This window comes from Oncorhynchus clarkii, chromosome 26, assembly GCF_045791955.1.
Source record: "Oncorhynchus clarkii lewisi isolate Uvic-CL-2024 chromosome 26, UVic_Ocla_1.0, whole genome shotgun sequence".
NCBI classification, from domain to species: Eukaryota; Metazoa; Chordata; class Actinopteri; order Salmoniformes; family Salmonidae; genus Oncorhynchus; species Oncorhynchus clarkii.
In genome coordinates, this window is record NC_092172.1 from 43,423,413 (window position 1) to 43,447,748 (window position 24,336).

The 24,336-nt window shown below is 49.8% G+C and overlaps 1 protein-coding gene across 2 annotated transcripts; it reads right to left on the reverse strand.

Annotated features, from left to right (window-relative positions):
- LOC139384543 (leucine-rich repeat-containing protein 28-like) lies at positions 1–24,196 on the reverse strand. 2 transcript variants are annotated; one of them, XM_071129379.1, is made up of 12 exons: positions 24,127–24,170; positions 23,791–23,950; positions 23,482–23,620; positions 23,222–23,315; positions 22,202–22,242; positions 21,573–21,610; positions 17,624–17,761; positions 16,251–16,457; positions 11,919–12,021; positions 10,441–10,625; positions 4,192–4,351; positions 1–2,504 (listed from the first exon to the last, which is right to left on the reverse strand). In XM_071129379.1, exons 3-12 carry the CDS (start codon positions 23,553–23,555, stop codon positions 2,435–2,437), a joined length of 1,110 nt encoding a protein of 369 aa, XP_070985480.1. In that variant the 5' UTR covers positions 23,556–23,620; positions 23,791–23,950; positions 24,127–24,170; the 3' UTR covers positions 1–2,434. The 2 variants fall into 2 exon arrangements, with proteins under 2 accessions (XP_070985480.1, XP_070985481.1); XM_071129380.1 differs by lacking the exon at positions 23,791–23,950 and having other exon boundaries at positions 3–2,504; positions 24,127–24,196.
- Positions 24,197–24,336: the final 140 nt, after the last annotated feature.

The following is a 24,336-nucleotide window of genomic DNA, read 5'->3' on the forward strand; positions in this document are numbered from 1 at the left end:
TATCAAGTTAAACATTGTTTATTGCCAAAATGTCAGACATTAAAATAAAAGTAATTGATTACAAATGATACAATATAGTAATCATATTCACAGTTATAACAATGTTATAATAATAACTATCTAACAATGTAATAAACAATAGAAAGCCAAACAAATAAAGTGGCAATAGACCCAATCCTCATCTAGACATCTTGCTGCTGGTTTTATAATCCAATGTCACTTACTGGTTGTGTCTCAAGATGCATCTTATTCCCTACACAGTGCACTACTTTAGACCAGGGCCCATGGGAGAAAGGGGGCCATTTGGGATGAGGCAAATTATAATTTTGTTCACCATTCCTCTTGAGTTGTGAGATTCAGACATTCATGGCGGAGTCTCAACCCTCGACAGAACCCTGGCGGGGTCTCAACCCTCGACAGAACCCTGGCGGGGTCTCAAACCTCGACAGAACCCTGGCGGGGTCTCAACCCTCGACAGAACCCTGGCGGGGTCTCAACCCTCGACAGAACCCTGGCGGAGTCTCAACCCTCGACAGAACCCTGGCGGAGTCTCAACCCTCGACAGAACCCTGGCGGAGTCTCAACCCTCGACAGAACCCTGGCGGAGTCTCAACCCTCGACAGAACCCTGGCGGAGTCTCAACCCTCGACAGAACCCTGGCGGAGTCTCAACCCTCGACAGAACCCTGGCGGAGTCTCAACCCTCGACAGAACCCTGGCGGAGTCTCAACCCTCGACAGAACCCTGGCGGAGTCTCAACCCTCGACAGAACCCTGGCGGAGTCTCAACCCTCGACAGAACCCTGGCGGAGTCTCAACCCTCGACAGAACCCTGGCGGAGTCTCAACCCTCGATAGAACCCTGGCGGAGTCTCAACCCTCGACAGAACCCTGGCGGAGTCTCAACCCTCGACAGAACCCTGGCGGAGTCTCAACCCTCGACAGAACCCTGGCGGAGTCTCAACCCTCGACAGAACCCTGGCGGAGTCTCTCAGTCCGTCTAGCCAAGACAGAGAGTCTGCTGCCTCCTATCCCAGTCTCTCAGTCCGTCTAGCCAAGACAGAGAGTCTGCTGCCTCCTATCCCAGTCTCTCAGTCCGTCTAGCCAAGACAGAGAGTAAGCTGCCTCCTATCCCAGTCTCTCAGTCCGTCTAGCCAAGACAGAGAGTCTGCTGCCTCCTATCCCAGTCTCTCAGTCCGTCTAGCCAAGACAGAGAGTCTGCTGCCTCCTATCCCAGTCTCTCAGTCCGTCTAGCCAAGACAGAGAGTCTGCTGCATGGACCTACAGCCGGGATTGGCAAGTCTGGTCCGGTAGGGCCCAAACACTTCTGTTATGAGCTTCAGTTCCTTTGGTTTTCAGCTAAAGAACCAAAGCGTTGCTTTGAGTCACAATCAAACTGAATGGAAACAAAGTTAGTTTTAAATCCTTCATTAACATTCAGGTTACCAGACTGTTTCAGACGTTAACCTTTTTTTGCAAAATAAAAAAATATTTTACCCTCAAAGACCAATTTTGTAAAGTTTAAAGACTTGTCAGAGGTCTGAGAGTCTGCTGTGTCTACAGGAAAAGAAACGCCCAATAACTAATGTGTCTATTATCTTGTCAAAGTCCTTCAGGCTGGAGTGGGGGGCAACACACCTACCAGTATTACATATTTAGAACAGGTTTAGAACAAATATCATGCGATACGGCCGAACTGACATTCTTCAAACACTTTTTGTCAACCAGTGTCATGTAAAAATCCATAGAAATGATCAGAATAGATTCTCCTCTACAAAGACAAAAACACTCGGCACTTCTTGTTATTGTGATGCGTCTGTCAGGTGGACGTTTGGCTGGTGAACAGAGCAGCTAGTTCACACCAGGAAATACCGACACGCTCTGAGTTGTTGCTGGAACAAACTGAAACCAGAAACAAACCATTAGTAGAATGATGCTGTATTTAGAGATGTTAGTCGTTGGACAGTAGATGATATGTCAAGATGTGGATTATTAATACCAATATTGTCCGTCTTTCAATTGGACCGTCCATGCCCATTACAGACTGCTGGACTGGTCACAGGCTGCTGAGGCTCTGCATGTCCTCATGAGACCTTTCAATTGGACCGTCCATGCCCATTACAGACTGCTGGACTGGTCACAGGCTGCTGAGGCTCTGCATGTCCTCATGAGACCTTCAGTTCCTCATGTCCACCAGTCCAGAGGCAATGCATGTCCTCCTGAGATGGTCAGTTCCTCATGTCCACCAGTCCAGAGGCTATGCATGTCCTCCTGAGATGGTCAGTTCCTCATGTCCACCAGTCCAGAGGCTATGCAAGTCCTCCTGAGACGTTCAGGACTCCCACAGTCCTTCATCCATCCTTCATTCATTCATCCAGGAGACCAGAGGAGGAGATGATGACCGAAGGGGAGAGGAAGAGGTGGAGGCACCATGATGTCATTGCTGCAGATCAAATGTCTGAACACACTGACTGGAACAGCAGTAGGCCACGAAACTCACTGTGGTTCTGGATACGGAGACAGTGAGAGAGAGTGTGAGAGGAAAGAGCAGAGGGAGACAGAGAGAGAGAGCACATAGAGAGTGTGAGAGGAAAGAGCAGAGAGAGACACAGAGAGAGAGAGACAGTGAGAGTGTTAGAGGAAAGAGCAGAGAGAGAGAGAGCACAGAGAGAGAGCACAGAGAGAGAGAGAGAGCACAGAGAGAGAGAGAGAACACAGAGAGAGAGAGAGAACACAGAGAGAGAGAGAGCAGAGAGAGAGAGAGAGCACAGAGAGAGAGAGTGTGAGAGGAAAGAGCAGAGAGAGACAGAGAGAGAGACAGTGAGAGTGTGAGAGGAAAGAGCAGAGAGAGAGAGAGAGAGAGCAGCGAGAGAGCAGAGAGAGAGATGAAAGAGCAGAGAGCGACAGAGAGAGAGAGAGAGAGAGAGAGAGGAAAGAGCAGAGAGATTGAAGAGAGGGAGAGCAGGGTAGGGCAGAGAGAGAGAGAGAGCGAGAGAGAGAGAGGAAAGAGCAGAGAGAGGAAAGAGCAGAGAGAGAGAGAGAGAGAGGAAAGAGCACAGAGAGAGAAAGACAGAGAGAGAGAGACAGAGAGTGTGAGAGGAAAGAGCAGAGAGAGAGAGAGAGAGCAGCGAGAGAGCAGAGAGAGAGAGGAAAGAGCAGAGAGAGACAGAGAGAGAGAGAGGAAAGAGCAGAGAGAGACAGAGAGAGAGAGAGAGAGAGAGAGAGTGTGAGAGGAAAGAGCAGAGAGAGAGAGCAGAGAGAGAGAGGAAAGAGCAGAGAGAGACAGAGACAGAGAGAGAGAGAGAGAGAGAGAGAGAGGGGAAAGAGCAGAGAGAGAGGAAAGAGCAGAGAGAGAGAGAGAGAGAGGAAAGAGCACAGAGAGAGAGAGACAGAGAGAGAGAGACAGAGACAGAGAGAGAGAGAGAGAGAGACAGAGAGAGAGACAGAGAGTGTGAGAGGAAAGAGCAGAGAGAGAGAGAGAGAGAGAGAGAGAGAGAGAGAGAGAGAGAGAGAGGAAAGAGCAGAGAGAGAGAGGAAAGAGCACAGAGAGAGAGGGGAAAGAGCACAGAGAGAGAGAGACAGAGAGAGAGACAGAGAGAGAGAGACAGAGAGAGAGAGACAGAGACAGAGAGAGAGAGAGAGCAGGGTAGGGCAGGGAGAGAGGAGAGAGAGAGAGAGGAAAGAGCAGAGAGATTGAAGAGAGGGAGAGCAGGGTAGGACAGAGAGAGAGGAGAGGGACTATTAGAGGGACTGGAGTAAAGTAGTGGTCCTATGAGACCTTCAGGTTTAGGGTCAGGGGTGGTTAGGTGTCAGGGGTGGTTAGGGGTCAGGGGTGGTTAGGGGTCAAGGGTGGTTAAGGGTCAAGGGTGGTTAGGGGTCAGGGGTGGTTAGGGGTCAGGGGTGGTTAGGGGTCAGGGGTGGTTAGGGGTCAGGGGTGGATAGGGTCAGTTGGGGTCAAGGGTTGTTAGTTTCAGGGGTGGTTGGGGTCAGGGGTGGTTAGGGGTCAGGGGTGGTTAGGGGTCAGGGGTGGTTGGGGGTCAGGGGTGGTTGGGGGTCAGGGGTGGTTAGGGGTCAGGGGTGGTTAGGGGTCAGGGGTGGTTAGGGGTCAGTTGGGGTCAAGGGTCGTTAGTTTCAGGGGTGGTTGGGGTCAGGGGTGGTTGGGGGTCAGAGGTGGGTAGGGTCAGGGTTAGCTACCTGCGGTGTACCCCAGCCAGAGCGGTCTCTCTGAGAGGGAACAGTTTGGGGTAGATGATGGTAAACATGGGCTGACTGCAGCGGTGACAATGTCCCAGGGGGCATTGGAGCAGGTCCAGAAGGCTTCTGGGTAACAGGAAGGGGGGCAGCAGACTCCGCTCTGAGAGACCAACAGGGAGAGAGAGAGAGGATAAAGAGAGGAGGAATATATTGACTGATTTTCCTCTATTTCTCCATTAAGGTTCTCTTTAACCACCTGGGACAGAGGGAGATTTAATGTCACATCATTATGACCAGGGGTCCCACCATTCTCTTTAACCACCTGGGACAGAGGGAGATTTAATGTCACATCATTATGACCAGGGGCCCCACCATTCTCTTTAACCACCTGGGACAGAGGGAGATTTAATGTCACATCATTATGACCAGGGGCCCCACCATTCTCTTTAACCACCTGGGACAGAGGGAGATTTAATGTCACATCATTATGACCAGGGGTCCCACCATTCTCTTTAACCACCTGGGACAGAGGGAGATTTAATGTCACATCATTATGACCAGGGGTCCCACCATTCTCTTTAACCACATGGGACAGAGGGAGATTTAATGTCACATCATTATGACCAGGGGCCCCACCATTCTCTTTAACCACATGGGACAGAGGGAGATTTAATGTCACATCATTATGACCGTTACACCATCAACCATTCAATGTGCTAGACCATCCAGTCATTCAACTTTAACCTTAAAGTTGAAAAAATAATGACAGTGGCATTGTTGTAGTCAGACAGACCACAGCAGTAGCAGGATGCCTGGGGGTTAGTGACAGACCACAGCAGGATGCCTGGGGTTAGTGACAGACCACAGTAGGATGCCTGGGGTTAGAGACAGACCACAGCAGTAGCAGGATGCCTGGGGTTGGTGACAGACCACAGCAGGATGCCTGGGGGTTAGTGACAGACCACAGCAGTAGCAGGATGCCTGGGGTTAGTGACATACCACATCAGTAGCAGGATGCCTGGGGGTTAGTGACAGACCACATCAGGATGCCTGGGGGTTAGTGACAGACCACAGCAGTAGCAGGATGCCTGAGGTTAGTGACAGACCACATCAGTAGCAGGATGCCTGGGGTTAGTGACAGACCACAGCAGGATGCCTGGGGGTTAGTGACAGACCACAGCAGGATGCCTGGGGGTTAGTGACAGACCACAGCAGGATGCCTGGGGTTAGTGACAGACCACAGCAGGGTGCCTGGGGTTAGTGACAGACCACAGCAGGGTGCCTGGGGTTAGTGACAGACCACAGCGGTAGCAGGATGCCTGGGGTTGGTGACAGACCACAGCAGGATGCCTGGGGTTAGTGACAGACCACAGCAGTAGCAGGATGCCTGGGGTTGGTGACAGACCACAGCAGGATGCCTGGGGTTAGTGACAGACCACAGCAGTAGCAGGATGCCTGGGGGTTAGTGACAGACCACAGCAGGATGCCTGGGGTTAGTGACAGACCACAGCAGTAGCAGGATGCCTGGGGTTGGTGACAGACCACAGCAGGATGCCTGGGGGTTAGTGACAGACCACAGCGGTAGCAGGATGCCTGGGGTTGGTGACAGACCACAGCAGGATGCCTGGGGTTAGTGACAGACCACAGCAGTAGCAGGATGCCTGGGGTTGGTGACAGACCACAGCAGGATGCATGGGGGTTAGTGACAGACCACAGCAGTAGCAGGATGCCTGGGGTTAGTGACATACCACATCAGTAGCAGGATGCCTGGGGGTTAGTGACAGACCACATCAGGAAGCCTGGGGGTTAGTGACAGACAACAGCAGTAGTAGGATGCCTGGGGTTAGTGACAGACCACAGCAGTAGCAGGAGGCCTGGGGTTAGTGACAGACCACAGCAGTAGCAGGATGCCTGGGGGTTAGTGACAGACCACAGCAGGATGTCTGGGGGTTAGTGACAGACCACAGCAGGATGCCTGGGGCTTAGTGACAGACCACAGCAGTAGCAGGATGCCTGGGGGTTAGTGACAGACCACAGCATGATGCCTGGGGTTAGTGACAGACCACAGCAGGATGCCTGGGGGTTAGTGACAGACCACAGCAGGATGCCTGGGGGTTAGTGACAGACCACAGCGGTAGCAGGATGCCTGGGGTTGGTGACAGACCACAGCAGAATGCCTGGGGTTAGTGACAGACCACAGCAGTAGCAGGATGCCTGGGGTTGGTGACAGACCACAGCAGGATGCATGGGGGTTAGTGACAGACCACAGCAGTAGCAGGATGCCTGGGGTTAGTGACATACCACATCAGTAGCAGGATGCCTGGGGGTTAGTGACAGACCACATCAGGAAGCCTGGGGGTTAGTGACAGACAACAGCAGTAGCAGGATGCCTGGGGTTAGTGACAGACCACAGCAGTAGCAGGAGGCCTGGGGTTAGTGACAGACCACAGCAGTAGCAGGATGCCTGGGGGTTAGTGACAGACCACAGCAGGATGTCTGGGGGTTAGTGACAGACCACAGCAGGATGCCTGGGGCTTAGTGACAGACCACAGCAGTAGCAGGATGCCTGGGGGTTAGTGACAGACCACAGCATGATGCCTGGGGTTAGTGACAGACCACAGCAGGATGCCTGGGGGTTAGTGACAGACCACAGCAGGATGCCTGGGGGTTAGTGACAGACCACAGCAGGATGCCTGGGGGTTAGTGACAGACCAAAGCAGTAGCAGGATGCCTGGGTGTTATTGACAGACCACAGCAGGATGCCTGGGGTTAGTGACATACCACAGCAGGATGCCTGGGGTTAGTGACAGACCACATCAGGATGCCTGGGGGTTAGTGACAGACCACAGCAGTAGCAGGATGCCTGAGGTTAGTGACAGACCACATCAGTAGCAGGATGCCTGGGGTTAGTGACAGACCACAGCAGGATGCCTGGGGGTTAGTGACAGACCACAGCAGGATGCCTGGGGTTAGTGACAGACCACAGCAGGGTGCCTGGGGTTAGTGACAGACCACAGCAGGGTGCCTGGGGTTAGTGACAGACCACAGCAGTAGCAGGATGCCTGGGGTTGGTGACAGACCACAGCAGGATGCCTGGGGTTAGTGACAGACCACAGCAGTAGCAGGATGCCTGGGGTTGGTGACAGACCACAGCAGGATGCCTGGGGGTTAGTGACAGACCACAGCAGTAGCAGGATGCCTGGGGTTAGTGACATACCACATCAGTAGCAGGATGCCTGGGGGTTAGTGACAGACCACATTAGGATGCCTGGGGGTTAGTGACAGACCACAGCAGGATGCCTGGGGGTTAGTGACAGACAACAGCAGTAGCAGGATGCCTGGGGTTAGTGACAGACCACAGCAGTAGCAGGAGGCCTGGGGTTAGTGACAGACCACAGCAGTAGCAGGATGCCTGGGGGTTAGTGACAGACCACAGCAGGATGCCTGGGGGTTAGTGACAGACCACAGCAGGATGCCTGGGGGTTAGTGACAGACCACAGCAGTAGCAGGATGCCTGGGGTTAGTGACAGACCACAGCATGATGCCTGGGGTTAGTGACAGACCACAGCAGGATGCCTGGGGGTTAGTGACAGACCACAGCAGGATGCCTGGGGGTTAGTGACAGACCACAGCAGGATGCCTGGGGGTTAGTGACAGCCACAGCAGGATGCCTTGGGGATTGGTGACAAACCACAGCAGTAGCAGGATGCCTGGGTGTTGGTGACAGCCACAGCAGGATGCCTTGGGGATTGGTGACAAACCACAGCAGGAAGCCTGGGGGTTGGTGACAGACCACAGCAGGATGCCTGGGGGTTAGTGACAGACCACAGCAGGATGCCTGGGGGTTAGTGACAGACCACAGCAGGATGCCTGGGGGTTAGTGACAGACCACAGCAGGATGCCTGGGGGTTAGTGACAGATCACAGCAGTAGCAGGATGCCTGGGGTTAGTGACAGACCACAGCAGGATGTCTGGGGGTTAGTGACAGACCACAGCAGGATGTCTGGGGGTCCGTGACAGACCACAGCAGTAGCAGGATGCCTGGGGGTTAGTGACATACCACAGCAGTAGCAGGATGCCTGGGGTTAGCGACAGACCACAGCAGGATGCCTGGGGTTAGTGACAGACCACAGCAGTAGCAGGATGCCTGGGGTTAGTGACAAACCACAGCAGTAGCAGGATGCCTGGGGTTAGTGACAGACCACAGCAGTAGCAGGATGCCTGGGGGTTAGTGACATACCACAGCAGTAGCAGGATGCCTGTGGGTTAGTGACATACCACAGCAGTAGCAGGATGCCTGGGGGTTAGTGACAGACCACAGCAGGATGCCTGGGGTTAGTGACAGACCACAGCAGTAGCAGGATGCCTGGGGTTAGTGACAGACCACAGCAGTAGCAGGAGGCCTGGGGTTAGTGACAGACCACAGCAGTAGCAGGATGCCTGGGGGTTAGTGACAGACCACAGCAGTAGCAGGATGCCGGGGGTTAGTGACAGACCACAGCAGTAGCAGGATGCCTGGGGTTAGTGACAGACCACAGCAGGATGCCTGGGGTTAGTGACAGACCACAGCAGGATGCCTGGGGGTTAGTGACAGACCACAGCAGTAGCAGGATGCCTGGGGGATCGTGACAGACCACAGCAGGATGCCTGGGGGTTAGTGACAGACCACAGCAGGATGCCTGGGGGTTCCTGACAGACCACAGCAGGATGCCTGGGGGTTAGTGACAGACCACAGCAGTAGCAGGATGCCTGGGGTTAGTGACAGACCACAGCAATAGCAGGATGCCTGGGGTTAGTGACAAACCACAGCAGTAGCAGGATGCCTGGGGTTAGTGACAGACCACAGCAGTAGCAGGATGCCTGGGGTTGGTGACAGACCACAGCAGGATGCCTGGGGGTTAGTGACAGACCACAGCAGTAGCAGGATGCCTGGGCGTTAGTGACAGACCACATCAGGATGCCTGGGGGTTAGTGACAGACCACAGCAGTAGCAGAATGCCTGGGGGTTAGTGACAGACTAAAGCAGGATGCCTGGGGGTTACTGACAGACCACAGCAGTAGCTGGATGCCTGGGGTTGCAGTGATGTGATAGAATGGCGCCGGAGGGGATAACCAGAAGCCATGGATTACAAAGCAACATCCACACTGAGCTAAAGGCTAGAGCTGACGCTTTAAAGGAGCAGGACACAAATCTGGACACTTATAAGAAATCCCGCTATGCCCTCCGACGAACCATCAATCCAGCAAAGTGTCAATACTGGACTAGGATGGAATCCTACTACACCGGCATTGATGCTTGTTGGATGTGGCAGGGCTTGCAAACTATCATGGATTACAAAGGGAAACCCAGCCAAGAGCTGCCCAGTGACGCAAACTTTGAGGCAACACTGAATCATGCATGAGAACACAAGCTGTTCCGGACGACCGTGTGATCATGCTCCATGTATCCGATTCCGTATCCGATGTGAGTATAATTTCAGTGTGTAATGTATCAATTCTGAGTGTGAAAGTACTATGTGTCTCCCCCCAAATGGCACCCTATTCTCTAAAAAGCAGTCCACTATATAGGAAATAGGGAGCCATTTGGGGCAGAGACCATATTCTATATTATCCCAGCGCTGATGAACTCTTCAATGTCTTCACATTCATCCCCATCAGGATGGAATCTGCTCAATGTCATATTAGAATGCTTCAAATGTTCCGTAGCTGAATTTGGCGTTCCCCCAGGCTCGGTGCTAAGACCCCTATAATTATTCTCCCAGCTGTACAGCATCTCTATGGTGTGATGAATTAAAGGACACCATGTCTCTATGGTGTGATGAATTAAAGGACACCATGTCTCTATGGTGGGATGAATTTAAGGACACTTCATGTCTCTATGGTGGGATGAATTAAAGGACACCATGCCTCTATGGTGTGATGAATTAAAGGACACTTCATGTCTCTATGGTGTGATGAATTAAAGGACACTTCATGTCTCTATGGTGTGATGAATTAAAAGACACTTCATGTCTCTATGGTGTGATGAATTAAAAGACACTTCATGTCTCTATGGTGTGATGAATTAAAGGACACTTCATGTCTCTATGGTGTGATGAATTAAACGACACTTCATGTCTCTATGGTGTGATGAATTAAAGGACACTTCATGTCTCTATGGTGGGATGAATTAAACGACACTTCATGTCCTGAAATATCAGAAGACCCAAGAGGATCTGTGTGTGTAGCTGTATCCGTGTCTCTCCTCACCTCTGATTGGCTGTCGCCCGTACATTTTGTGCAGGGCCCTCATGGCGAGCTCCTCCAGGGGGCCCACTCGCTCCGTCTCTGAGCCTATAGCTTTCACCTCAGCAGGCAAAGGGAGAGACACATCTCCCAGAGACAGAGACAGAGGCTGGGGCACCCGGTCAGACACCTGCCCTGGCAGACCACACCTGGAGAGAGACAGAGAGAGACAGACAGGTTAGACAGACCACACCTGGAGAGAGACAGAGAGAGACAGACAGGTTAGACAGACCACACATGGAGAGAGACAGAGAGAGAGAGACAGACAGAGAGACATACAGACAGGTTAGACAGACAGACGTCAATGTCTGAGACTCAAATCCAAATTCTGCTATAATACATTAATAGACATAGATTTATCCAATTAAGAAAAAGGTCAGTAAGCAATGAAATGCTGAAGAAATGATATTCATCCACAAAGAAGCTGAGGAAAGGGATGGAGATGTGTCCTTATCTGCTGCAGCCAATCACCTTGTACAGATATAAGGGTTAGGGGCTGTCCTTACCCACTGCAGCCAATCACCTTGTACAGATATAAGGGTTAGGGGCTGTCCTTATCCGCTGCAGCCAATCACCTTGTACAGATATAAGGGTTAGGGGCTGTCCTTATCCGCTGCAGCCAATCACCTTGTACAGATATAAGGGTTAGGGGCTGTCCTTATCCGCTGCAGCCAATCACCTTGTACAGATATAAGGGTTAGGGGCTGTCCTTATCCGCTGCAGCCAATCACCTTGTACAGATATAAGGGTTAGGGGCTGTCCTTATCCGCTGCAGCCAATCACCTTGTACAGATATAAGGGTTAGGGGCTGTCCTTACCCACTGCAGCCAATCACCTTGTACAGATATAAGGGTTAGGGGCTGTCCTTATCCGCTGCAGCCAATCACCTTGTACAGATATAAGGGTTAGGGGCTGTCCTTATCCGCTGCAGCCAATCACCTTGTACAGATATAAGGGTTAGGGGCTGTCCTTACCCACTGCAGCCAATCACCTTGTACAGATATAAGGGTTAGGGGCTGTCCTTACCCACTGCAGCCAATCACCTTGTACAGATATAAGGGTTAGGGGCTGTCCTTACCCACTGCAGCCAATCACCTTGTACAGATATAAGGGTTAGGGGCTGTCCTTACCCACTGCAGCCAATCACCTTGTACAGATATAAGGGTTAGGGGATGTCCTTACCCGCTGCAGCCAATCACCTTGTACAGATATAAGGGTTAGGGGCTGTCCTTATCCGCTGCAGCCAATCACCTTGTACAGATATAAGGGTTAGGGGCTGTCCTTATCCGCTGCAGCCAATCACCTTGTACAGATATAAGGGTTAGGGGCTGTCCTTATCCGCTGCAGCCAATCACCTTGTACAGATATAAGGGTTAGGGGCTGTCCTTATCCGCTGCAGCCAATCACCTTGTACAGATATAAGGGTTAGGGGCTGTCCTTACCCGCTGCAGCCAATCACCTTGTTGTACAGGTATGAAGGAAGGCCTTTGAGGTGGACGTTGTTGTCAACAAACACAAACTGCAGCTCTCTGGAACGACCCAAATCTGGAACACACCCCCACAATATTATCAGACACCCCCACAATATTATCAGACAGGCACCCTCACAATATTATCAGTCACCCCCACAATATTATCAGACACCCCCACAATATTATCAGTCACCACCCACAATATTATCAGACAGGCACCCTCACAATATTATCAGTCACCCCCACAATATTATCAGACACCCCCACAATATTATCAGACACCCCCACAATATTATCAGACAGGCACCCCCACAATATTATCAGACAGGCACCCTCACAATATTATCAGACACCCCCACAATATTATCAGACAGGCACCCTCACAATATTATCAGACACCCCCACAATATTATCAGACACCCCCACAATATTATCAGTCACCACCCACAATATTATCAGACAGGCACCACCACAATAATATCAGACAGGCACCCTCACAATATTATCAGACAGGCACCCTCACAATATTATCAGACAGGCACCCCCACAATATTATCAGACAGGCACCCTCACAATATTATCAGACACCCCCACAATATTATCAGACAGGCACCCCCACAATATTATCAGTCACCACCCACAATATTATCAGACAGTCACCCCCACAATATTATCAGACAGGCACCCCCACAATATTATCAGACAGGCACCCTCACAATATTATCAGACAGGCACCCCCACAATATTATCAGACAGGCACCCTCACAATATTATCAGTCACCCCCACAATATTATCAGACAGGCACCCTCACAATATTATCAGACAGGCACCCTCACAATATTATCAGACAGGCACCCTCACAATATTATCAGACAGGCACCCTCACAATATTATCAGTCACCCCCACAATATTATCAGACAGGCACCCCCACAATATTATCAGACAGGCACCCTCACAATATTATCAGACAGGCACCCTCACAATATTATCAGACAGGCACCCTCACAATATTATCAGACAGGCACCCTCACAATATTATCAGACAGGCACCCTCACAATATTATCAGACAGGCACCCTCACAATATTATCAGACAGGCACCCTCACAATATTATCAGACAGGCACCCTCACAATATTATCAGACAGGCACCCTCACAATATTATCAGACAGGCACCCTCACAATATTATCAGACAGGCACCCTCACAATATTATCAGTCACCCCCACAATATTATCAGACAGGAACATCTATCATTATCAGACAGTCACATCTATCAGACAGTCACATCTATCAGACAGGCACATCTATCAGAGAGGCCCATCTATCAGACAGGCACATCTATCATTATCAGACAGGCACATCTATCATTATCAGACAGTCACATCTATCAGACAGGCACATCTATCAGACAGGCACATCTATCAGACAGGCACATCTATCAGACAGCCACATCTATCAGACAGGCACATCTATCATTATCAGACAGGCACATCTATCATTATCAGACAGGCACATCTATCATTATCAGACAGTCACATCTATTAGACAATCACATCTATCAGACAGGCACATCAGAGAGGCACATCTATCATTATCAGACAGGCACATCTATCAGACAGGCACATCTATCAGACAGGCACATCTATCAGACATGCACATCTACCATTTATCAGACAGGCACATCTATCAGACAGGCACATCTATCATCTATCAGACAGGCACAACTATCAGACAGGCACATCTATCATCTATCAGACAGGCACATCTATCAGACAGGCACATCTATCAGACAGGCACATCTATCAGACAGGCACATCTATCAGACAGGCACATCTATCAGACAGGCACATCTATCATCTATCAGACAGGCCTCTGTAATCCCTGACTGGTCTAACTACTACAGTGGCACATGGTAGGGCCATGGGAGAGCCACGCGCCCCTACACCTGAGCTAGGACTAGCCCAGTAAAACACACAGCCTCCCTGGCTGGCTGCCCATACCTCCCTGGCTGGCTGGCTGCCCATACCTCCCTGGCTGGCTGGCTGCCCATACCTCCCTGGCTGGCTGGCTGCCCATACCTCCCTGGCTGGCTGGCTGCCCATACCTCCCTGGCTGGCTGGCTGCCCATACATCCCTGGCTGGCTGTCTGCCCATACCCCCCTGGCTGGCTGTCTGCCCATACCTCCCTGGCTGGCTGGCTGATGACTGAGCTCTGGCCCAGTAAAACATACAGTGTGAGCAGGTGGGTCTGGACAGGGGTGATGTTGTGGATGTTTGTCTGGAGATAGGGCTGTGGGCAGGTGGGTCTGGACAGGGGTGATGTTGTGGATGTTTGTCTGGAGATAGGGCTGTGGGCAGGTGGGTCTGGACAGGGGTGATGTTGTGGATGTTTGTCTGGAGATAGGGCTGTGGGCAGGTGGGTCTGGACAGGGGTGATGTTGTGGATGTTTGTCTGGAGATAGGGCTGTGGGCAGGTGGGTCTGGACAGGGGTGATGTTGTGGATGTTTGTCTGGAGATAGGGCTGTGGGCAGGTGGGTCTGGACAGGGGTGATGTTGTGGATGTTTGTCTGGAGATAGGGCTGTGGGCAGGTGGGTCTGGACAGGGGTGATGTTGTGGATGTTTGTCTGGAGATAGAGCTGTGGGCAGGTGGGTCTGGACAGGGGTGATGTTGTGGATGTTTGTCTGGAGATAGGGCTGTGGGCAGGTGGGTCTGGACAGGGGTGATGTTGTGGATGTTTGTCTGGAGATAGGGCTGTGGGCAGGTGGGTCTGGACAGGGGTGATGTTGTGGATGTTTGTCTGGAGATAGGGCTGTGGGCAGGTGGGTCTGGACAGGGGTGATGTTGTGGATGTTTGTCTGGAGATAGAGCTGTGGGCAGGTGGGTCTGGACAGGGGTGATGTTGTGGATGTTTGTCTGGAGATAGAGCTGTGGGCAGGTGGGTCTGGACAGGGGTGATGTTGTGGATGTTTGTCTGGAGATAGGGCTGTGGGCAGGTGGGTCTGGACAGAGGTGATGTTGTGGATGTTTGTCTGGAGATAGAGCTGTGGGCAGGTGGGTCTGGACAGGGATGATGTTGTGGATGTTTGTCTGGAGATAGGGCTGTGGGCAGGTGGGTCTGGACAGGGGTGATGTTGTGGATGTTTGTCTGTGTCTGTATGTTGTTATTTGTATGTGGATGTTTTGTATTGTTAAAACTGGATACTATATAATCGGTTACTTTTGATTTCCAATAGGGAAAACAGTCTAATATAGGATTCTGATGAGGTGATACAACATCCAATAGGAATGTGAGAATCATATAGGGTCCAATAGGATTCTGATAGAGGTGTTACAACATCCAATAGGAATGTGAGAATCATATAGGGTCCAATAGGATTCTGATGAGGTGATACAACATCCAATAGGAATGTGAGAATCATATAGGGTCCAATAGGATTCTGATAGAGGTGATACAACATCCAACAGGAATGTGAGAATCATATAGGGTCCAATAGGATTCTGATAGAGGTGATACAACATCCAATAGGAATGTGAGAATCATATAGGGTCCAATAGGATTCTGATAGAGGTGTTACAACATCCAATAGGAATGTGAGAATCATATAGGGTCCAATAGGATTCTGATAGAGGTGATACAACATCCAATAGGAATGTGAGAATCATATAGGGTCCAATAGGATTCTGATAGATGTGATACAACATCCAATAGGAATGTGAGAATTATATAGTGTCCAATAGGATTCTGATAACCAACTCACCTCTCTACCCCTAGGTTAGTATGGGGTCAGAGTTCACCACAGCCTCAACCAGCTCAGTATGGCTGTTAACCAACTCACCTCTCTACCCCTAGGTTAACAGCCATACTGAGCTGGTTGAGGCTGTGGTGAACTCTGACCCCATACTAACCTAGGGGTAGACAGGTGAGTTGGTTAACAGCCATACTGAGCTGGTTGAGGCTGTGGTGAACTCTGACCCCATACTAACCTAGGGGTAGAGAGGTGAGTTGGTTAACAGCCATACTGAGCTGGTTGAGGCTGTGGTGAACTATGACCTCATACTAACCTAGGGGTAGAGAGGTGAGTTGGTTAACAGCCATACTGAGCTGGTTGAGGCTGTGGTGAACTCTGACCCCATACTAACCTAGGGGTAGAGAGGTGAGTTGGTTAACAGCCATACTGAGCTGGTTGAGGATGTGGTGAACTCTGACCCCATACTAACCTAGGGGTAGAGAGGTGAGTTGGTTAGCAGCATTACTGAGTTGGTTGAGGCTGTGGTGACCTCTGACCCCATACTAACCTAGGGGTAGAGAGGTGAGTTGGTTAGCAGCCATACTGAGCTCGTTGAGGCTGTGGAGCTGGCAGAGCTGTCTGGGGAAGCTGGTCAGGTTGTTCCTGTCAGCAGTGAGACACTGGAGAGACAGACACTGGTGCAGCCGCTCTGGGAGACACACCAACACATTCCTACTGACATCCAGGGTCTCTAGGTCACACAGGGCTCCAATCTCTGTGTGAGAGAGAAATGAAAGAGGTCACATAGGGCTCCAATCTCAGTTAGGAGACAGAGAGAGAGAGAGAGAGAGAGAGAGAGAGAGAGAGCGACAGAGACAGAGAGAGACAGAGAGAGAGAGAGAGAGAGAGAGCGACAGAGACAGAGAGAGACAGAGAGAGAAAGAGAGAGACACACAGAGATGTTCATTATCTATGCATAGTGAAATTTACCCCTACCTACATGTGCAAATGACCTCAAACTGTACCCCCGCACATTGACTCTGTACCGGTACACCCTGTATATAGCCTCCACATTGACTCTGTACCGGTAACCCCTGTATATAGCCTCCACATTGACTCTGTACTGGTAGCCCCTGTATATAGCCTCCACATTGACTCTGTACCGGTAGACTCTGTACCGGTACACCCTGTATATAGCCTCCTGTATATAGCCTCCACATTGACTCTGTACCGGTACCCCCTGTATATAGCCTCCACATTGACTCTGTACCGGAACCCCCTGTATATAGCCTCCACATTGACTCTGTACCGGAACCCCCTGTATATAGCCTCCACATTGACTCTGTACCGGTACCCCCTGTATATAGCCTCCACATTGACTCTGTACCGGTACCCCCTGTATATAGCCTCCACATTGACTCTGTACCGGTGCCCCCTGTATATAGCCTCCACATTGACTCTGTACCGGTACCCCCTGTATATAGCCTCCACATTGACTCTGTACCGGTGCCCCCTGTATATAGCCTCCACATTGACTCTGTACCGGTACCCCCTGTATATAGCCTCCACATTGCCTCTGTACCGGTACCCCTTGTATATAGCCTCCACATTGACTCGGTACCGGTACCCCCTGTATATAGCCTCCATATTGACTCGGTACCGGTACCCCCTGTATATAGCCTCCACATTGACTCTGTACCGGTACCCCCTGTATATAGCCTCCACATTGACTCTGTACCGGTACCCCCTGTATATAGCCTCCACATTGACTCTGTACTGGTACCCCCTGTATATAGTCTCCACATTGACTCTGTACCAGTACCCCCTGTATATAGCCGCCACATTGACTCGGTACCGGTACCTAGAGGCAGGTATTTCAGCTGGTTGTTGGCCAGTCTTACCTGGAGGCAGGTATTTCAGCTGGTTGTTGGTCAGTCTTACCTGGAGGCAGGTATTTCAGCTGGTTGTTGGCCAGTCTCAGGTGTCGTAAGGACCTCAGCCTGCCGATCTCTGGACAGATGACTTGCAGAGCGTTGTCACTCAGGTCTAAAGACTGCAGCCTGGACAGGTTACCTATAGCTGAGGACAGGAAGGTTACCTATAGCTGAGGACAGGACAGTTTACCTATAGCTGAGGACAGGACAGGTTACCTATAGCTGAGGACAGGACAGGTTACCTATAGCTGAGGACAGGACAGGTTACCTATAGCTGAGGACAGGACATGTTACCTATAGCTGAGGACAGGACAGGTTACCTATAGCGGAGGACAGGTTACCTATAGCTGAGGACAGGTTACCTATAGCTGAGGACAGGTTACCTATAGCTGAGGACAGGTTACCTATAGCTGAGGACAGGACAGGTTACCTATAGCTGAGGACAGGACAGGTTACCTATAGCTGAGGACAAGACAGGTTACCTATAGCTGAGGACGAGACAGCTTACCTATAGCTGAGGACAGGTTACCTATAGCTGAGGACAGGTTACCTATAGCTGAGGAAAAGACAGGTTACCTATAGCTGAGGACAGGTTACCTATAGCTGAGAACAGGACAGCTTACCTATAGCTGAGGACAAGACAGCTTACCTATAGCTGAGGACAAGACAGCTTACCTATAGCTGAGGACAGAACAGCTTACCTATAGCTGAGGACAAGACAGGTTACCTATAGCTGAGGACAAGACAGGTTACCTATAGCTGAGGACAAGACAGGTTACCTATAGCTGAGGACAAGACAGGTTACCTATAGCTGAGGACAAGACAGGTTACCTATAGCTGAGGACAGGACAGCTTAACTAAAGCTGAGGACAAGACAGCTTACCTATAGCTGAGGACAGGTTACCTATAGCTGAGGACAGGTTACCTATAGCTGAGGACAGGTTACCTATAGCTGAGGACAGGTTACCTATAGCTGAGGACAGGTTACCTATAGCTGAGGACAGGTTACCTATAGCTGAGGACAAGACAGGTTACCTATAGCTGAGGACAAGACAGGTTACCTATAGCTGAGGACAGGACAGGTTACCTATAGCTGAGGACAAGACAGGTTACCTATAGCTGAGGACAAGACAGGTTACCTATAGCTGAGGACAAGACAGGTTACCTATAGCTGAGGACAGGTTACCTATAGCTGAGGACAGGTTACCTATAGCTGAGGACAGGACAGGTTACCTATAGCTGAGGACAAGACAGGTTACCTATGGCTGAGGACAGGTTACCTATAGCTGAGGACAGGTTACCTATAGCTGAGGACAAGACAGGTTACCTATAGCTGAGGACAGGTTACCTATAGCTGAGGACAGGACAGCTTAACTAAAGCTGAGGACAGGTTACCTATAGCTGAGGACAGAACAGCTTACCTATAGCTGAGGACAAGACAGGTTACCTATAGCTGAGGACAGGTTACCTATACCTGAGGACAAGACAGGTTACCTATAGCTGAGGACAAGACAGGTTACCTATAGCTGAGGACAGGACAGGTTACCTATAGCTGAGGACAAGACAGGTTACCTATAGCTGAGGACAAGACAGGTTACCTATCACCGAGGACAGGTTACCTATAGCTGAGGACAGATTACCTATAGCTGAGGACAGGTTACCTATCGCTGAGGACAGGTTACCTATCGCTGAGGACAGGTTACCTATAGCTGAGGACAAGACAGGTTACCTATAGCTGAGGACAAGACAGGTTACCTATAGCTGAGGACAAGACAGGTTACCTATAGCTGAGGACAGGACAGGTTACCTATAGCTGAGGACAAGACAGGTTACCTATAGCTGAGGACAAGACAGGTTACCTATAGCTGAGGACAAGACAGGTTACCTATAGCTGAGGACAAGACAGGTTACCTATAGCTGAGGACAAGACAGGTTACCTATCACCGAGGACAGGTTACCTATAGCTGAGGACAGATTACCTATAGCTGAGGACAGGTTACCTATAGCTGAGGACAGGCATCTTAAAGGTGATGTTTACACTACCATACTATATAAGATAGAACCTCCTCAATGGTAACTGGTTATCAGTAACTCAGAAAACATTATACAGTCAGATACTTGGCTTCAATACAACTGTTTGTTTACTGTGTAAACCTTCAAATGACAACACTGGTTGGAATACCTGTATGTGTATTTATTATGGATCCCCATTAGTTCCTGTTGCCAAGGCAGCAGATACTCTTCCTGGGGATTATTGTGGATCCCCACTAGTTCCTGTCAAGGCAGCAGCTACTCTTCCTGGGGATTATTGTGGATCCCCACTAGTTCCTGCCAAGGCAGCAGCTACTCTTCCTGGGGTTTATTATGGATCTCCATTAGTTCCTGTCAAGGCAGCAGCTACTCTTCCTGGGGTTTATTATGGATCCCCATTAGTTCCTGCCAAGGCAGCAGCTACTCTTCCTAGGGTTTATTATGGATCCCCATTAGTTCCTGCCAAGGCAGCAGCAACTCTTCCTGGGGTTTATTATGGATCCCCATTAGTTCCTGTCAAGGCAGCAGCTACTCTTCCTGGGGTTTATTATGGATCCCCATTAGTTCCTGCCAAGGCAGCAGCTACTCTTCCTGGGGTTTATTATGATCCCCATTAGTTCCTGCCAAGGCAGCAGCTACTCTTCCTGGGGTTTATTATGGATCCCCATTAGTTCCTGCCAAGGCAGCAGCTACTCTTCCTGGGGTTTATTATGGATCCCCATTAGTTCCTGCCAAGGCAGCAGCAACTCTTCATGGGGTTTATTATGGATCCCCATTAGTTCCTGCCAAGGCAGCAGCTACTCTTCCTGGGGTTTATTATGTATCCCCATTAGTTCCTGCCAAGGCAGCAGCTACTCTTCCTGGGGTTTATTATGTATCCCCATTAGTTCCTGCCAAGGCAGCAGCAACTCTTCCTGGGGTTTATTATGGTTCCCCATTAGTTCCTGCCAAGGCAGCAGCAACTCTTCCTGGGGTTTATTATGGATCCCCACTAGTTCCTGCCAAGGCAGCAGCTACTCTTCCTGGGGTTTGTTATGGTTCCCCATTAGTTCCTGACAAGGCAGCAACTACTCTTCCTGGGGTTTGTTGTGGTTCCCCATTAGTTCCTGCCAAGGCAGCAGCTACTCTTCATGGGGTTTGTTGTGGTTCCCCATTAGTTCCTGCCAAGGCAGCAGCTACTCTTCCTGGGGTTTATTATGGATCCCCATTAGTTCCTGCCAAGGCAGCAGCTACTCTTCCTGGGGTTTATTATGGATCCCCATTAATTCCTGCCAAGGCAGCAGCTACTCTTCCTGGGGTTTATTATGGTTCCCCATTAGTTCCTGCCAAGGCAGCAGTTACTCTTCCAGCAAAATTAAGGCTTAAATTGCTTTTATTTTTTTAAACCTTACATTTCACAACACATGAAGTGTGTTCCCTTGGACCACTCTACTACAACATATCTAAAATACAAAATCTGTGTGTACGTGTGTGTATAGTGCCTATGTTTTGGTGTGTTTGTATGCACATGTCTGTGCCTGTGTTTGTGTTGCTTCACAGTCCCTGCTGTTCAATAAGGTGCATTGTTTTATATGATTCTACTGCTGCATCAGTTACTTGATGTGGAATAGAGTTCCATGTAGTCATGGCTCTATGTAGTACTGTGGAATAGAGTTCCATGTAGTCATGGCTCTATGTAGTACTGTGGAATAGAGTTCCATGTAGTCATGGCTCTATGTAGTACTGTGGAATAGAGTTCCAAGTAGTCATGGCTCTATGTAGTACTGTGGAATAGAGTTCCATGTAGTCATGGCTCTATGTAGTACTGTGGAATAGAGTTCCATGTAGTCATGGCTCTATGTAGTACTGACAAGGTGTTGAATGTAAGTAACTCAGTATAATAGTATCAGCCTCTACTAAATGACTGAAGATCATTGAGAAATCACCTTCAGGAACACAGGTTATATTGTTGGAATGCAGATACCTTGAAGAGACAAAGAGCAATGACACTTTAAAAGATTGACAAGTGTCAACAAGTAAAAAGTACCAAACATGTGAAAGACCACAACGGTTGATTACTTTCCCAGAATATAATGCATCTGTAACTGTAGTGCCATCTAGTGGACGCATGCAAACTGCTGGTCCAACAGTTCCTATGCATTCCTGCCCGATGTCTTTCCTACAGTAAGAAAATATGCTTTTATACACTTGGAGCTCTATTAAGTTGGGGCACTTCTATACTTACAGCTCTATTAAGTTGGGGAGCTTCTATAATTACAGATCTATTAAATAGGGGAGCTTCTATACTTACAGCTCTATTAAGTTGGAGAGCTTCTATACTTACAGCTCTATTAAATAGGGGAGCTTCTATACTTAAAGCTCTATTAAGTTGGGGAGCTTCTATACTTACAGCTCTATTAAGTTGGGGAGCTTCTATAATTACAGATCTATTAAATAGGGGAGCTTCTATACTTACAGCTCTATTAAGTTGGAGAGCTTCTATACTTACAGCTCTATTAAGTTGGGGAGCTTCTATACTTACAGCTCTATTAAGTTGGGGAGCTTCTATACTTACAGCTCTATTAAGTTGGGGAGCTTCTGTGCTAGATTATCCGGCTGCAGAAAGGAGAGAAAGCATATTTTTAGAACACAGACCACAATCAAATTATAGAAAACTGACATCACTAAGAGCCAGGCTACAGAATGAGAGTTACCACACATAAATACTGGATCTAAACTATGCCGGACAGACACCTAGCTCTGGTCCAAGGTGTTACGTAACAGCCTGGTCCAGAGACCACACCAGTCCGTACCAGCGGGGTGAGAGAGTTCTGGACCAGAGACCCCACCAGTCCGTACCAGCGTGGTGAGAGAGTTCTGGACCAGAGACCCCACCAGTCCGTACCAGAGTGGTGAGAGAGTTCTGGACCAGAGACCCCACCAGTCCGTACCAGCGTGGTGAGAGAGTTCTGGACCAGAGACCCCATCAGTCCGTACCAGCGTGGTGAGAGAGTTCTGGACCAGAGACCCCACCAAGCCGTACCAGCGTGGTGAGAGTGTTCTGGACCAGAGACCCCACCAGTCCGTACCAGCGTGGTGAGAGAGTTCTGGACCAGAGACCCCACCAAGCCGTACCAGCGTGGTGAGAGAGTTCTGGACCAGAGACCCCACCAGTCCGTACCAGCGTGGTGAGAGAGTTCTGGACCAGAGACCCCACCAGTCCGTACCAGCGTGGTGAGAGAGTTCTGGACCAGAGACCCCACCAGTCCGTACCAGCGTGGTGAGAGAGTTCTGGACCAGAGACCCCACCAGTCCGTACCAGCGTGGTGAGAGAGTTCTGGACCAGAGACCCCACCAGTCCGTACCAGTGTGGTGAGAGAGTTCTGGACCAGAGACCCCACCAGTCCGTACCAGCGTGGTGAGAGAGTTCTGGACCAGAGACTCCACCAGTCCGTACCAGCGTGGTGAGAGAGTTCTGGACCAGAGACCCCACCAGTCCGTACCAGCGTGGTGAGAGAGTTCTGGACCAGAGACTCCACCAGTCCGTACCAGCGTGGTGAGAGATTTCTGGACCAGAGACCCCACCAGTCCGTACCAGCGTGGTGAGTGAGTTCCTCTTCATATAAAGCCTCTGTAGGAACTGTAGTCCTTCATCTTTCAGCAGCTCGACCGGAAAGTTGTTCAGGTTCCTGTAGTTGAGGAACAGGTTGAATCAAGGCTAGCACATATAACTTACATTTAACACATAGTAACATGCCTTAATAAAACACACCTGTAGTTGAGGAACAGGTTGAATCAAGGATAGCACATATAACTTACATTTAACACATAGTAACATGCCTTAATAAAACACACCTGTAGTTGAGGAACAGGTTCTTGTGACGCTCCTGCTTGGCCATGCAGATCGCCTCCTGCAGCTCAGACGCCATGGCAACAAGGAAGCACCGTCACTTCCTGTACCTTTCCTGGTCTTCTATCTGAACCACCGCTACACCTTAAAGAGGAAAATAAACAGGAAAACAACGCAGAGATGTTCCCATAATCAGACTGGGACCACGATGCATTGGCAAAGTATAACGCCTACGTGTGCAATAGTTAGATACAATAAAACAATGTTTTATTCATAAATCAGACATACAGCTTGGTTGAATGTCCAAAACATACCTTAGGAAAGATGCTAGCTAGCTAGTAACGTTAGCTAGTTCTACCAGCAGTATCTTCGGTCCTACTGTACTGTAACTTGCGAGCTAACGTTAGCATAACAGTAACGTTGTTATATGCCATGCAGAGCAAGCTAACGTTAGCTGCGAGCACTTGGGTCTTCCTTGGCAATGTGTGCAAAACAAACAGTTAACTTATGTAACTAGCTAGCTAGCCATGTATGGACAATTAAAACCAACATTATCAAACGTTTCAAAACAGTAGCTGGCTTCTTTGAAAGCACATCTCCAAGTGAACTGCTTATTCATGTCAAACTGTTAGCTTAGCTACTTCCTTTACCTTCTTGCAGAAGCAATGTTTGTAAAGCCTAACGTCCCTGTGGGCACGTCTTGATATTTTATCAACAGACGTAAAAGTCAACGACGACGTCATTGACTGGAGCCCGGATATGAGTTGTTTGCCGGTTGTTGTAGTTTTTGAGGCATCGTAACGATTCTAGCTTTAGCGACACGGTGGCGCTCTTCCCCCAGAACAAAATGCACCATACAT